The sequence below is a fragment of the Onychostoma macrolepis genome, chromosome 03 (genome assembly GCF_012432095.1).
Source record: "Onychostoma macrolepis isolate SWU-2019 chromosome 03, ASM1243209v1, whole genome shotgun sequence".
NCBI classification, from domain to species: Eukaryota; Metazoa; Chordata; class Actinopteri; order Cypriniformes; family Cyprinidae; genus Onychostoma; species Onychostoma macrolepis.
In genome coordinates this window covers 39,778,714-39,790,957 of record NC_081157.1, presented here as the reverse complement: position 1 = coordinate 39,790,957, position 12,244 = coordinate 39,778,714, and the positions used below count along the sequence as shown (strand labels likewise).

The 12,244-nt window shown below is 38.2% G+C and overlaps 1 protein-coding gene across 6 annotated transcripts in view; it reads left to right on the top strand.

The window, feature by feature from the left end:
- The window catches only part of znf385c (zinc finger protein 385C), a 100,821-nt gene that overhangs the window by 39,925 nt on the left and 48,652 nt on the right, over nt 1-12,244 (top strand). The window contains exon 1 of one of the 6 annotated variants that reach the window (XM_058768733.1): nt 10,756-11,007. The exons of the other annotated variants lie outside the window; for them this stretch is intronic. Coding sequence (XP_058624716.1) covers nt 10,998-11,007 — 10 coding nt within the window. The 5' untranslated portion in view covers nt 10,756-10,997. Of the gene's footprint in view, nt 1-10,755; nt 11,008-12,244 lie in introns of those variants that run through there. 6 annotated transcript variants of the gene reach the window in all.

Below are 12,244 nucleotides of genomic sequence, written 5' to 3'. Positions count from 1 at the left end.
AAATGAAATAATAATGACTTATTTTTCTTGTATTAGAAAGTTTGAATTGTTGGTAAAACTGCTGTTTGTGACTTTATTTATTAATTTAGACCATCAAACAGAAATTCTAAATTAATGACGTTGTCAAGCACTCCTACTGTCCCCTTATCTGCGATTGGTCAGTCAAACAGTTAGCCCCACCCCGAACTCACACCATTGGTTGAGCCAATGTTGCTAGGTTGGGCCATTGCCAACAAACAGCAAAGCTTTTACACTTCTCAGAAATTCAACAATAGATTACAGTGCACAAAATGTACAGTAATTTAACGTCACAATAATGACGCACATCCGGTTTACTTTTGTCGCATATACTCTGCGGTTTATTAAGATGTAAAACTAGAGGTCAGACAAATGAATCACAGCACACACAGAGAAAGTGTTCGGATTCAACCTTGGAGCACACTTAAGCATGAGGATATTTCACAGCGTAACACTTTACCAAAGGACCGTCGCATTCAGTTCAGAGAGCGACACCGGGTCTTTCATTGTTATTCATGTATTAATTTATGCACGGGGAGTGAGCGAATGGGGCTGTAATATGCAGATGAGTTAGTGTTTCATGATGGAAATTTTCCGGTTGGCTGCTCTGGGTGGCTGCAGTTAATGATAAAGTATGGCAGAACGACAGGAACAGAGGGTGAAATAGACGAAGAGAGAGAGCAAAAGAGTATTTATTACTAAAAACAATCTGATCCAGAAACATATTGGCCACAGCGCTGGATCATCACAGAGGCATTTACATCACCACCATTAGCATCATGGCCATTGTCATCAGCATCATCATCTCCGTCATCATCGTCATCAGTGTATTAAATCACAAGGGCATAATATGTCGTGTCAGCAACTCTTCCTATGATTCCCTGAACCGACAGCGGACAAATCACTCCACTCTATTACACATCAGTGTTCATCAGCGTGCACAAGGAGGAGTATGTGTGTGCGCGTTTTTGTTGACACTGAATTATTTTCCAAATTATACATATGTTCTTATGTTGTAGCTGCGCAACAACTCTTCATGCCAATGAAGAGGAAGGACAGAGAGAGGAATGTACTGGAGTCGTGTCGTGAAGGCTAAGGGTTGCAAGCGTGTGCTTTGTTGGGCAGCGCTTGACTGAGCGAATCTTTGCTTGGGGTGATGTCTGTAGCGTGTAATTAGGATTTCATCATTTCTCTCATTCAGGCGAAAAATGGCACAATCTGGATTTGCACACACACACCATGAGAAAAAACAACAGCACACTTCTAGTCTTCCTCTCTGTTTCTGATGGCGTCTATCTCGCACATACACACACAAACTCATACTGTTCTTCTCAGTGTGGTTAAACCCCATTGGCTGGTCAGGGGAATGGATGTCCTAATCCCTTTATCAGACCAAACAGATGCTGCCCCAGAACAAAGAGGGGTCCAGTGTGAGTGTGTGTGCGCGTGTGTGACATTGAGCGCAGGTCACTGGAGTATATGTGTTTGACTCAGGCTAATATGCTGCTGTGAAATATTCAGGTTTTACATTCTCAGCAAATCACTTCAGATTCATTGTGACACCCATATTATGGGATGTTCGTTTGAATGTTGCAGAAAGGATTTCAATACCCATGCACACTCTGAACGCATAATCCGTCATGTTTTATTTTAAAATATTGTCAATATTGTCATTATTTTATAATGTTCTGAAAATCTTTTTACACCACCATAAAAATTATTTATATTACAAAAAGACTAGCATATCTCTATTCTGTGTTCTGTTCTGTTTTGTTTATTTATTATGTGTGTGTGTGTGTGTGTGTGTGTGTGTGCATGTATGCATGTATGTATGTATATATATATATATATATATATATATATATATATATACAGTTGTGCTGAAAATTATTCATACCCATGGTAAATATGATCAAAGGCGGCTGTGAAAATAAATCTGTGTCATTAATCCTTTTGATCTTTTATTGTAAAAATGTACAAAAATCTAACCTTTCATTGGAGAATAAGAATTTAAAAAGGTAGAGAAATCTCTTTATGAAATAAATGTTTTTATCTAATACACATTGGCCACAATTAATCATACCCTTTTATTCAATACTTTTTGAAACCTCCATTTGCCAGTTTAACAGCTCTAAATGTTCTCCTATAATGCCTGATGAGGTTAGAGAACACCTGACAAGAGATCAGAGACCATTCCTTCATCCAGAATCACTCCAGACCCTTTAGATTCCCAGCTCCATGTTGGTGCTTCTTCCCTTCAGTTCACCCACTCATTTTCTATAGAGTTCAGGTCAGAGGACTGGGACAGCCGTAGCAGAAATTTGGTTTTGTTCTCAGTTACCCATTTTTGTGTTGTTTTTGAGGTTTGTGTTTGGATTATTGTACGTTGGAAGATCCAAACATGGCCCATTATAAGATTTCTAACAGAGTCAGTCACTTATTGATTTTTTATCTGTTGGTATTTGATAGAATCCATGATGCCATGTGTCTAAACAAGATGTCCAGGACCTCCAGCAGAAATATAGGCCCACAACATCAAAAATACAGCAGTATATTTCATTGTACACATGGGTTACTTTTTATACCAAACCCATCTTGAGTGTTTGCTGCTAAAAAGCTCATTTTTTTAATTTCATCTGACCGTAGAAGCCAGTGCTATTTGAAGTTCCAGTCGTGTCTGATAACTGAATATGCTGGAGTTTGTCCAGACCCCCCAACATGTGGAAAAACATGTGGTGATGTGGTATGGGTTGAGGCTTTCTGACCCCAAGATTCAGCTAATCTCTGCAATTCTCCAGCTGTGATCCTTGGAGAGTCTTTAGCCACTCAAACTCTCCTCCTCAGAGTGCATTAGGACAATATAGACACACGTCCTCTTCCAGGCAGATTTGTAATATATTTAGTTAATAGGAACCTCTTAATTATTGTCCTGATGGGGGAAAAGGGGATTTTTAATGCTTTAGCTATTTTCTTACAGCCACTTTCTAAATTTGTGAAGTTCAACAATCTTTTGCTGCACATCAGAAATGTATTCTTTGATTTTACTCCTTAATGATTAAGGGAATTTGGCCTTTGTGTTCCTCATATTTATAATCCTGTGAAACAGGAAGCTAAGGGTGGACAACTTCACGTTCCTAGTCACCCTGGTGTGATAAAAAATACAAATATGAATGGGAATATACTTCATATTAGATATTTTAATCATAAGAATTTCTAGAGGTACCAATAATTGTGGCCATTGTCTACTAGAGAAAAATATGTATTTCCTCCCACTTTCACTTTTTTTTTTTTTTATTTCAATTAAAGGTTAGACTTTTTAAAAAACATTTTAAATGAAATATCAAATGTATAAACATGCAGACTTATTTTCACAGCCTTCTTTTATCATATTTACCAAGGGTATGAATAATTTTGAGCACAACTGTATATGTATATATATTATTGCAGTTTAAAATAACTGTTTTCTTTTTGAATATTTTACAATTTAATTTATTCCTATGATGTCAAATCTGTATTTTCAGCATCATTACTCCAGTCTTCTGTGTCACATGATCCTTCAGAAATCATTCTGAAATGCTGATTTGATGCTCTAGAAACACTTATTAATATTATATATAAGTGTTTAAACAGTTGTGTTGCTTAATATTTTTTTGTGGAAACTGTAAATCATTATTTCTAAAATAGAAAGTTCAAAAAATAATTTTAAATAGAAAGTTCAAAATAATAGCATTGATTGGAAATAGAAATCTTCATAGATTTATATGTTTAATATATATTATAAATGTTTTATATTACTTGTGTAATATACAATATATTATTTAATGCATTCAAATTATTTCAAAAACTATTTTCTTAATTTTCATGTATTCACAAAATAAAACTATTTTGTTAATCAGAATATTAGCTAGTAGATGTAGCTTATTGTCATAATAGTGTGATTTTGAGATATTTTGTGTATGCTGTTTGTTAAAAATGTAAATGTTGTTGTAGTGTGTTAGAGTTGTGTGTTCAGTGTGTTGTTGTTTATGTGTGTGTTGGTGTCAGTGAGCATTTGTGTTCTGATGTGTGTGTGTGTGTGTGTGTGTGTTTGTGTCAGGGGGTGTTTGTTTTGTGTGTGTTTTTCTCTGTCAGCTCTTGTCAGTGTCAGACCTCTACAGTGCTCTGATGGGCAGTGACAGCCCCGCACAGGAAATGATGTGCAGGAAGCAACCTCAAGCTCCATATGACACTATGTTGGCAGAGCAGCCTGTATGTGTGCTTGCTTGTGTGTGTTGCATATATCTCATCATCTAATCAAAGTGGGGTAATGTTGCGCATGACTGTGACAAATCTCTTTCTCACTCTCTCATACGCACACACACAGTCTCTATCAGAAGTTAAAGGAGTAGCTCACTGAAAAATGAAATTTCAGTCATTTACTCACTTTCATGTCATGCCAAACCTGTTTGACCTCTTTCTTTCTAGAACACAAAAGGAGAAATTCTTAGAAATGAATGGCTTCTATCACGCTTACAAGAGTCATTCCTTTGCTCGACCTTTACACTCAGTTTTTCCTCTGCTTTATAGACTTCTTTTTACTGGTTTTCCAGTCTCTCTCTCCCTCACTTTCTCTCTCAGTTTGTCTTTCCCAGGTGCTTAAGACTCGCACTCCATTCTTTCCATTCTCTGTCTCTAAATACACATATGTATTCGCTCTCTTTGTCGTCCCCCCAGCCCCTGTCATTATTCCATAGTGTCATGCAGCAGAACCGCCAGCAGTGTGGGATGCTGTTTGCTTTAGGTTGTAAGCCTTTTTGTTCTTCAATTTTCCAGGTTATGTGTGTGAAAACTCTTTCTCTCACGCATATTCCTTTTGCTGGTGGCACTTGTTCACACAGTTCTTAAATCTGTCAAATTGTTGTGCTCAAAATGTTCATTCACTTCTTTACAGCAAAGGTTTTGCATTCATTGGGTGGTATTTCAAATCTTCACAAATCTCCATGTATGTTTCTTATGAAAAATAATGATAAATTAAACTTAAATATGTATAAAGGAAATATTCTGCATAGAACTGCACTGAAAAAAATGGTATAGAAACAATTTTATCTCAGAAATTGCTAGTAAATTTTCAATTACAAAGAAACAGCAAGTAACACATTAACTTAAACGTGAACTTGTGAAGTAGAAAAACTGAAACAGTATTTTCTTGTAAAACATAGCCCAATATTTTTTATTTTATACAAAAAATAGATCATTTCCAGTCACTTAATGTAAATTTAGTCTTAGAATTTAACTAAAAATCCATACGTTATTCAAGTTCTTCAAACACTTTTTAGTGTAACACATGATGGCATAAAGAGTGATAAAAATCTTGTGGGTTTATTTGTTGTTTAGCTATAGCAATAGTCACCACTTCTGATGAACAGCAGTCAAAAAAAAAAATTAGACTAGCTTTATTATTCCCTAAGCAAAGGGAGATATTGTCAGCCTTGAAAATCTCAAGCTGCCAGTTTCTCTCTCTTGACTTCATCAGCAGTTTTTCTGTTTGACAGCCCGCCTAACCATTCAGACTCACTTGGACCGGTGCTAGTGTGGAGGAGGCAGATGGACTAGCAGACTAGCATGACCAGACAGTGAGATGCTACCATGTGTTTGCACTGGCCATTTGGATTAAAAGGTGCAAGTAAATTATGAAAGGAAACAAGATAACAAAGACTGCCTCGCACCAATGGGATCCTTAGAAATGAAATGCTCACTGTACTATTTAAATATAGCTAAAAGCAGCCGTATGGTAGGTGTGTTTCTCTTGTTCTGAATGATGGGATTGATTGGCAGGCTGCTTTATTTACATCAGCCATGTTTTCAGCTGAAAGGATTTCCACTGAGCGCTACGCTAAGGTCATGATACCGCTCTGAGTGTCTGTCTGCAGCTGTAATAGACTCTTAACGCAACCGGAGGAGTAAATCACTTCCTCCACCTGCCCATCACCTCTTGTAATACGCCCTACTGCACTCTGGGATACAGAAGGCTTGAAGACTAATTGCTGAATTATTCAAATGATTCAAGAACAGTTTTGACTTTTGAGGACTTTTGAAAAGTACTCAATATTCTCTAAATTTTTCTCAAGCAATTGTGCGGTTACAGGTCTTGAGATGTACAGTAGTTTCTTTTTGACTGTGGTTGTAGTTTAAAGGCATAGTTCACCCATAAAATTAATATTTTGTAATTATTTACTTACCCTAATGTGTTTTTTTTTTTTCTTCTTTTTTTAGCTTGACAGTCCATGGTCACTATACGTTGTTGTTGTATGAAATAGATCTATGTAAAGAATCTAAAGATCTTTTAAATTTATTTTTATTATGATTGTAGTTTATTATATTTTATAGTTCGTTAAAAATTTTTACATGTAATATTACACACGCTCAATAAATAAATATAAATTAAATACCTTATGATTATTTATTTTCAATAATAAATAATAGTCATAAATTGAAGAATCTTGCTTATGTAAGTTATATTTTATTTCTTTATTTATTTTGTGTGTGTGTGTGTTCCATGGAAAAATGGTACCATGAGAGTGGTTTGAAACAATATCAGAGTGAGTAAATAATGACAGATTTAATTTTAGGCAAACTATTTGTTTATCTAATCTGAGAGATGAGAATTCTATTTTGATGCTCTTAAAGAGGCTGAATCATTTATTGTATTATAGTTCTCTTTCTTGAGCACAACACAGACAAAAACTAATCTGTGTGTGTGGATGGATGGATGGCGGAAATATTTTGGCAGGAAGAGGGCACAGCTGTCTCCGCTAATGTCTCAGTGTTCAGAGCTTCAGGCTGAGCAAACTGTAACACATACACACACGTGCACACAGAACTGGCATACATCTGATCACTGTTTGTGCTATGTCTACAATATTACATAACATATGCTAAGCGAGACGACTCATGATCACAGTACATACAGTACCTGGAAGTGATGGAATTCCTTTTTGGTTGATAATGTTGTAAAAATAAGCAAAGATGATGCAGAAATGGAATCTTTCAAGGATTTTAAAGCATATGTGTTAAAGAGATACTCCACCCCAAAATTTAAATTTTGTCATTAATTACTTACCCCTGTTGTTCCAAAACCGTAAAAGCTTTGTTCCTCTTCGGAACACAATTTAAGATTTTGGGTGAAAACCGGGAGGCTTGTGACTGTCCCATTGACTGCCAAGTAATTAACACTGTCAAGGCCCAGATAAGTATGAAAGACATCGTCAAAAAAGATGTTACGTCAAAATTACAGTATCTCACAAAAGTGAGTACACCCCTCACATTTCGGCAATCATTTTAGTATATCTTTTCAAGGGACAGTTCTATAGAAATGAAACTTGGATATATTTTAGAGTAGTCAATGTGCAACTTGTATAGCAGTAAAGATTTACTGTCCTCTGAAAATAACTCAACATACAGCCATTATTGTCAAAAAAGCTGGCAACAAAAGTGAGTACACCCTACGTGAAAACAGCTATACGTCGTTTAACCATGCAAAGCCACATGTCCTATTCATCATGTTCATGTTTTTGTCTGCTTGACAGGACTATACCAATTTGTGTATCTTGTTTTAGAGCAGTTCAAATTTGGTGCTTTGAGTACAATTCTCTCATACTGACCACTGGATGTTCAACATGGCACCTCATGACAAAGAACTCTCTGAGGATTTGAGAATCAGAATTGTTGCTCTCCACAAAGTTCGGTAACACCCTGAAACTGAGTTACAGTACAGTGGCCAGTGGCATACAGAGGTTTTCAAGACGGGTTTCACTCGGAACAGGCCTCTTAAGGGTTGATCAAAGAAGTTGAGTCCTTGTGCTGTGCGTCAGGTGCAGAAGCTGGCTTCAAAAAACAGATGCATGAGTGCTGCCAGCATTGCTTTAGAGGTTGCAGAAGTGGAAGGTCAGCTTGTCGGTGCTCAGACCATACGCCACATACTGCAACAAGTCAGTTTGCATGGCCGTCGTCCCAGAAGGAAGCCTCTTCTGAAGGTGGCTCACAAAAAAAGCCTGCAAACAGTTTGCTGAAGACAACCTGTCCAAGAGCATGAATTACTGGAACCATGTCCTGTGGTCTGAGTCTATGGTAAATTTGTTTGGCTCAGATGGTGTCCAGCAAGTCCCAAGAAAATTGTGTCTTGCCTACAATCAAGCGTGGTGGTGGCTGCATGAGTGCTGCTGGTACTGGGGAGCTGCGGTTCATTGAGGGAAACATGGATTCCAACATGTACTGTGACATTCTGAAGCAGAAGATGATGCCCTCCCTTCAGAAACTGGGCCGAACGGCAGCTTTTCAACATAATAACGACCCCAAACACACCGCAAAGAGGACAACTGCCTTGCTGATGAAGCTGAAGGTGATGGAGTGGCCAAGTATGTCTCCAGACCTGAACCCTATTGAACATCTGTGGGGAATCCTCAGGCTGAAGGTGGAGAAGTGGCATGTGTCTAACATCCAGCAGCTCCGTGATGCCATTACAGAGGAGTTGAAGAGGATGCCAGCAACAACCTGCGCAGCTCTGGTGAACTCAAGCCCAGGAGGATTAAGGCAGTGCTAGATAACAATGGTGCCTCTACAAAATGTTGACACTTTGGACACAGTTTTGACATGTTCACTTAGGGTGTACTCATTTTTGTTGCCAGTTATTTGGACAATAATGGCTATATGTTGAGTTATTTTTAGAGGACAGTAAATTTGTACTTCTGTACAAGCTGCACATTGACTACTCTAAAATATATCCAAGTTTCATTTGTGTAGTATTGTCCTTTGAGGAGATATACTAAAATTGTTGCTGAAATGTGAGGGGTGTACTCACTTTTGTGAGATACTGTACGTCACCGTAATTTTACAAAGCTACGAGAATACTTTTTGTACGCAAAGAAGACAAAAATAACGACTTTACTCGTCTCATCTGCGTCACCCTAGCGCCATTTTGGAGAATATCCGCTGGACGCAAACTGCGTACGCTGTTCTATGTCAGCCGCACCACACGTGTGGCACGGCTGACACAGAACAGCATACGCTGTTTGCATCCAGCGGATATTCTCCAAAATGGAGCTACAGTGATGTGGAAGAGACAAATTGTTGAATAATTTTGATGTGACATCGTTTTTGACGATGTCTTTCATACTTATCTGAGCCTTGACAGTGTTAATTACTTGGCAGTCAATGGGACAGCCACAAGCCTCCCAGTTTTCACCCAAAATATCTTGAATTGTTTTCCGAAGACGAACAAAGCTTTTACGGGTTTGGAACGACATGGGGGTAAGTGATTAATGACAGAATTTTCATTTTGGGGTGGAGTATCCCTTTAAAGAATTGAATAATGTATTCAAAGATGTAGATCACTTCTTTTCTTTCTAGTCATCTGTCACATACAGCCCACTCTGCAGTGCTGAAACAACAAGTGACCACTGCAAACCCCCACTGATGCACAGAGACCTGCAGGGGAAACTCTAGCTTGGTGAGGAAGAGGTGTTTATGGCCCCAGTAGGGGGTCCTCAGGCTGGGATCCAAATACCCTAGAGCACTGATGCATGTACAGTACCATGCTGTAATAAGTGCCAGCCAACAGATTTATGCCCTGAAATATTTACACCAAAATGTCCTGTTCAGTTTCTAATCTCCCCCAATCATTCACAGACTACATTGTCAATGCTTACTCTGCTTGTTCACTGTTCCAGACCAAAGTATGCGAGTCGTTCAGAATAGAAAGTTGAGTTTTCCTAAAAGACCAAATGTGAGTTATAGAATTTTGTTTGGGGTTTCTCTCTGGTAAATGTAAAACCTGGAGTGGAGCTGAAGCCAAGTACTCATAGAATTATTTAAGATGGGAGATATAATATAGGGTAACTTGGGGTAACACTATTTTAAGGTGTCCTTGTTAACTTACTATTCAAATAACAATAATTTATGCATAATTACATGCAAATAAGTTTTCCATTGATGTATGGTTTGTTGGGATAGGGCAATATTTGGCTGAGATACTACTATTTGAAAATCTGTAATCTGAGGGTGCAAAAAAAATCTAAATATTAAGAAAATCGGCTTTAAAGTTGTCCAAATTAAGTTTCTGGCAATGCATATTACCAATCAAAAATTAGGTTTTGATATATTTACAGTAGGAAATTTACAAAATATCTTTACTTAATATCCTAATGATTTTTGGCATAAAAGAAAAATCACTAATTTTGACCCATACAATGTATTGTTGGCTATTGCTACAGATATACATGTGCTACTTATGACTGGTTTTGTGGTCCAGGATCACAAATAGTAAGTACATGTAGTTAATAGTACACTAATTACACTGTAAGGACACCTTAAAATAAAGTGTAACCTTTCTTGGCAAAGGGCCTTAACTGTCTGGTTTTTACCTTATTTTTGCTTCATCATACTGTTTCATTCTAGAACAGTAAATGTATTATTAAGAGTAGGTTTGCTAAATTGTCTAGAATTGTTGGAGGTGGAAAAAACACCCCCCCGCCTTTCACAGAAGCACACAGAATTATTTAGTCGAAATCAAGGACCATGAAAGGAGAAAATAGCACCAGCTAATTTTCCCATCTGTGCCGCTCGTTCAGGTTAAGCGGCAGGCAGCAAAAAGAGCGAGAGAGGAGGAGGTATTGGTGGAGGGGGAGTAGACGGGGGTAAAAGACTGTCGATCATAGTCTCTCCCTCCTCCTCCTCCTCCCGTTCCCCGTCGAGGCGCGCAGATCAGCGGAGCACTGAGTGGCGAGCGTGTGTAACGTTTCTTCTGACACATCAACTCCAGGACCAGAAACAAGAGTGAGACAGACTCATCGAAGAGGGAGAAATCTGAGGGGGAAAGACACATTTCAAACTATCGGAGAGTATTTATCAACCGTTCTGATTTTCCTGCGCTGATTTTTTTTTTTCTTCTTTCCTTATTTTGGTTGGTTTCTTTTTGGAAACCAGGATAGGCTACCTTTCACAACATGCTGATCGGTAAGTCAGTTCTGATAGAGATGTTGTTGTATTTGTGTTTGTGGCATATGCTGTATAAAAGTCTTAAATGTGGTAATAATAATGCGCTGAGGATGTCTTCTCGTGCCCAAACTCCTCGCGCTCTGCGCCTTCACCACCGGCACGCGCAAAGCTTTTCAGTCTAGCCTCACTCGTATTGCTTAATCGATCCGAAATTAGGCTGAAACGAAAACTTTCCAGAAAATATAAGGCAGACGATGTAGAATTTTCCAGAAGCAGAGATGCTCAAGAAGTGATTCTGTGTGTGACAGGTTTGGTTGCTCGCGACGCTGGCAGATGCGCGTGCGACTGTCATACGCGTGCCATCAAACGGCCTTCAGTGTCAGCAGAATAACTAGGATGGCGTTTTGTCCAGTCAACACCTGCAAAAGCCTGGACTTCATTTTACAAGTCCAGTATGAGAGATTTTTTTGGATCCATAATCCCGGTTTAATCGGTAGCAGGTGCCATGGTCCATAAAACACGTTTTTTACGTCTCAGTAGTGCGAGAGACAGATACAAAAAACATGAGAGAACCAGAGACGATAAAAGGAATGGTGTGTATTTTTGTTGATCTCTTATGACACGGCCGAGCGCATTGGAATGACATTAAAAAAACTTTCGCGCTCTCTCTCTTTCTCTCTCTCTCTATCTCTCTCTCTCTCTCTCGCTTGCACACTGGTCCTCATAGCAAGACAGTGAGGTATGCTACAGCAATGCAGAAATTAGCTTTATTCGTTTATGCATCGTAAAAATATGTACGATTTTATTCTGCACATTTTATGAACAAACGTGCGTTTATATATAAAAAAAAATAATAAAACGGCCTAGATGTCATTCACACGCCGCCACTGTTTTGAATTGTGTGCCGAGTACAAATTATTTATTTAAGAATGTTTTCTTTTTGATTCATGCGAAAATAAATTCTTCTATTAAAGAATTTATTCTTTAAAGTCCTCCTTTTTAAAAGCATCTTGTCTCCTCAAAGCACCTGGTGTTCCTCACAAGAGCTCAAAGCAGCGGAGCGGAAAATTAAAAATGATAAAGGATTGATCCTGCACGCGCTGAAAATGCTTTATCAATAACGCAGCTCATTTAAGGAAATCGTTCGAGTTTTCTAGTTTTCTTAGCTCATGAATTTCGTTGGGATCGAAGCCATTTGCTTATGCATTTCATCACGGTGCTTTTCTTTCTTTTTTGGGGTTTCCATTTCGCTCCA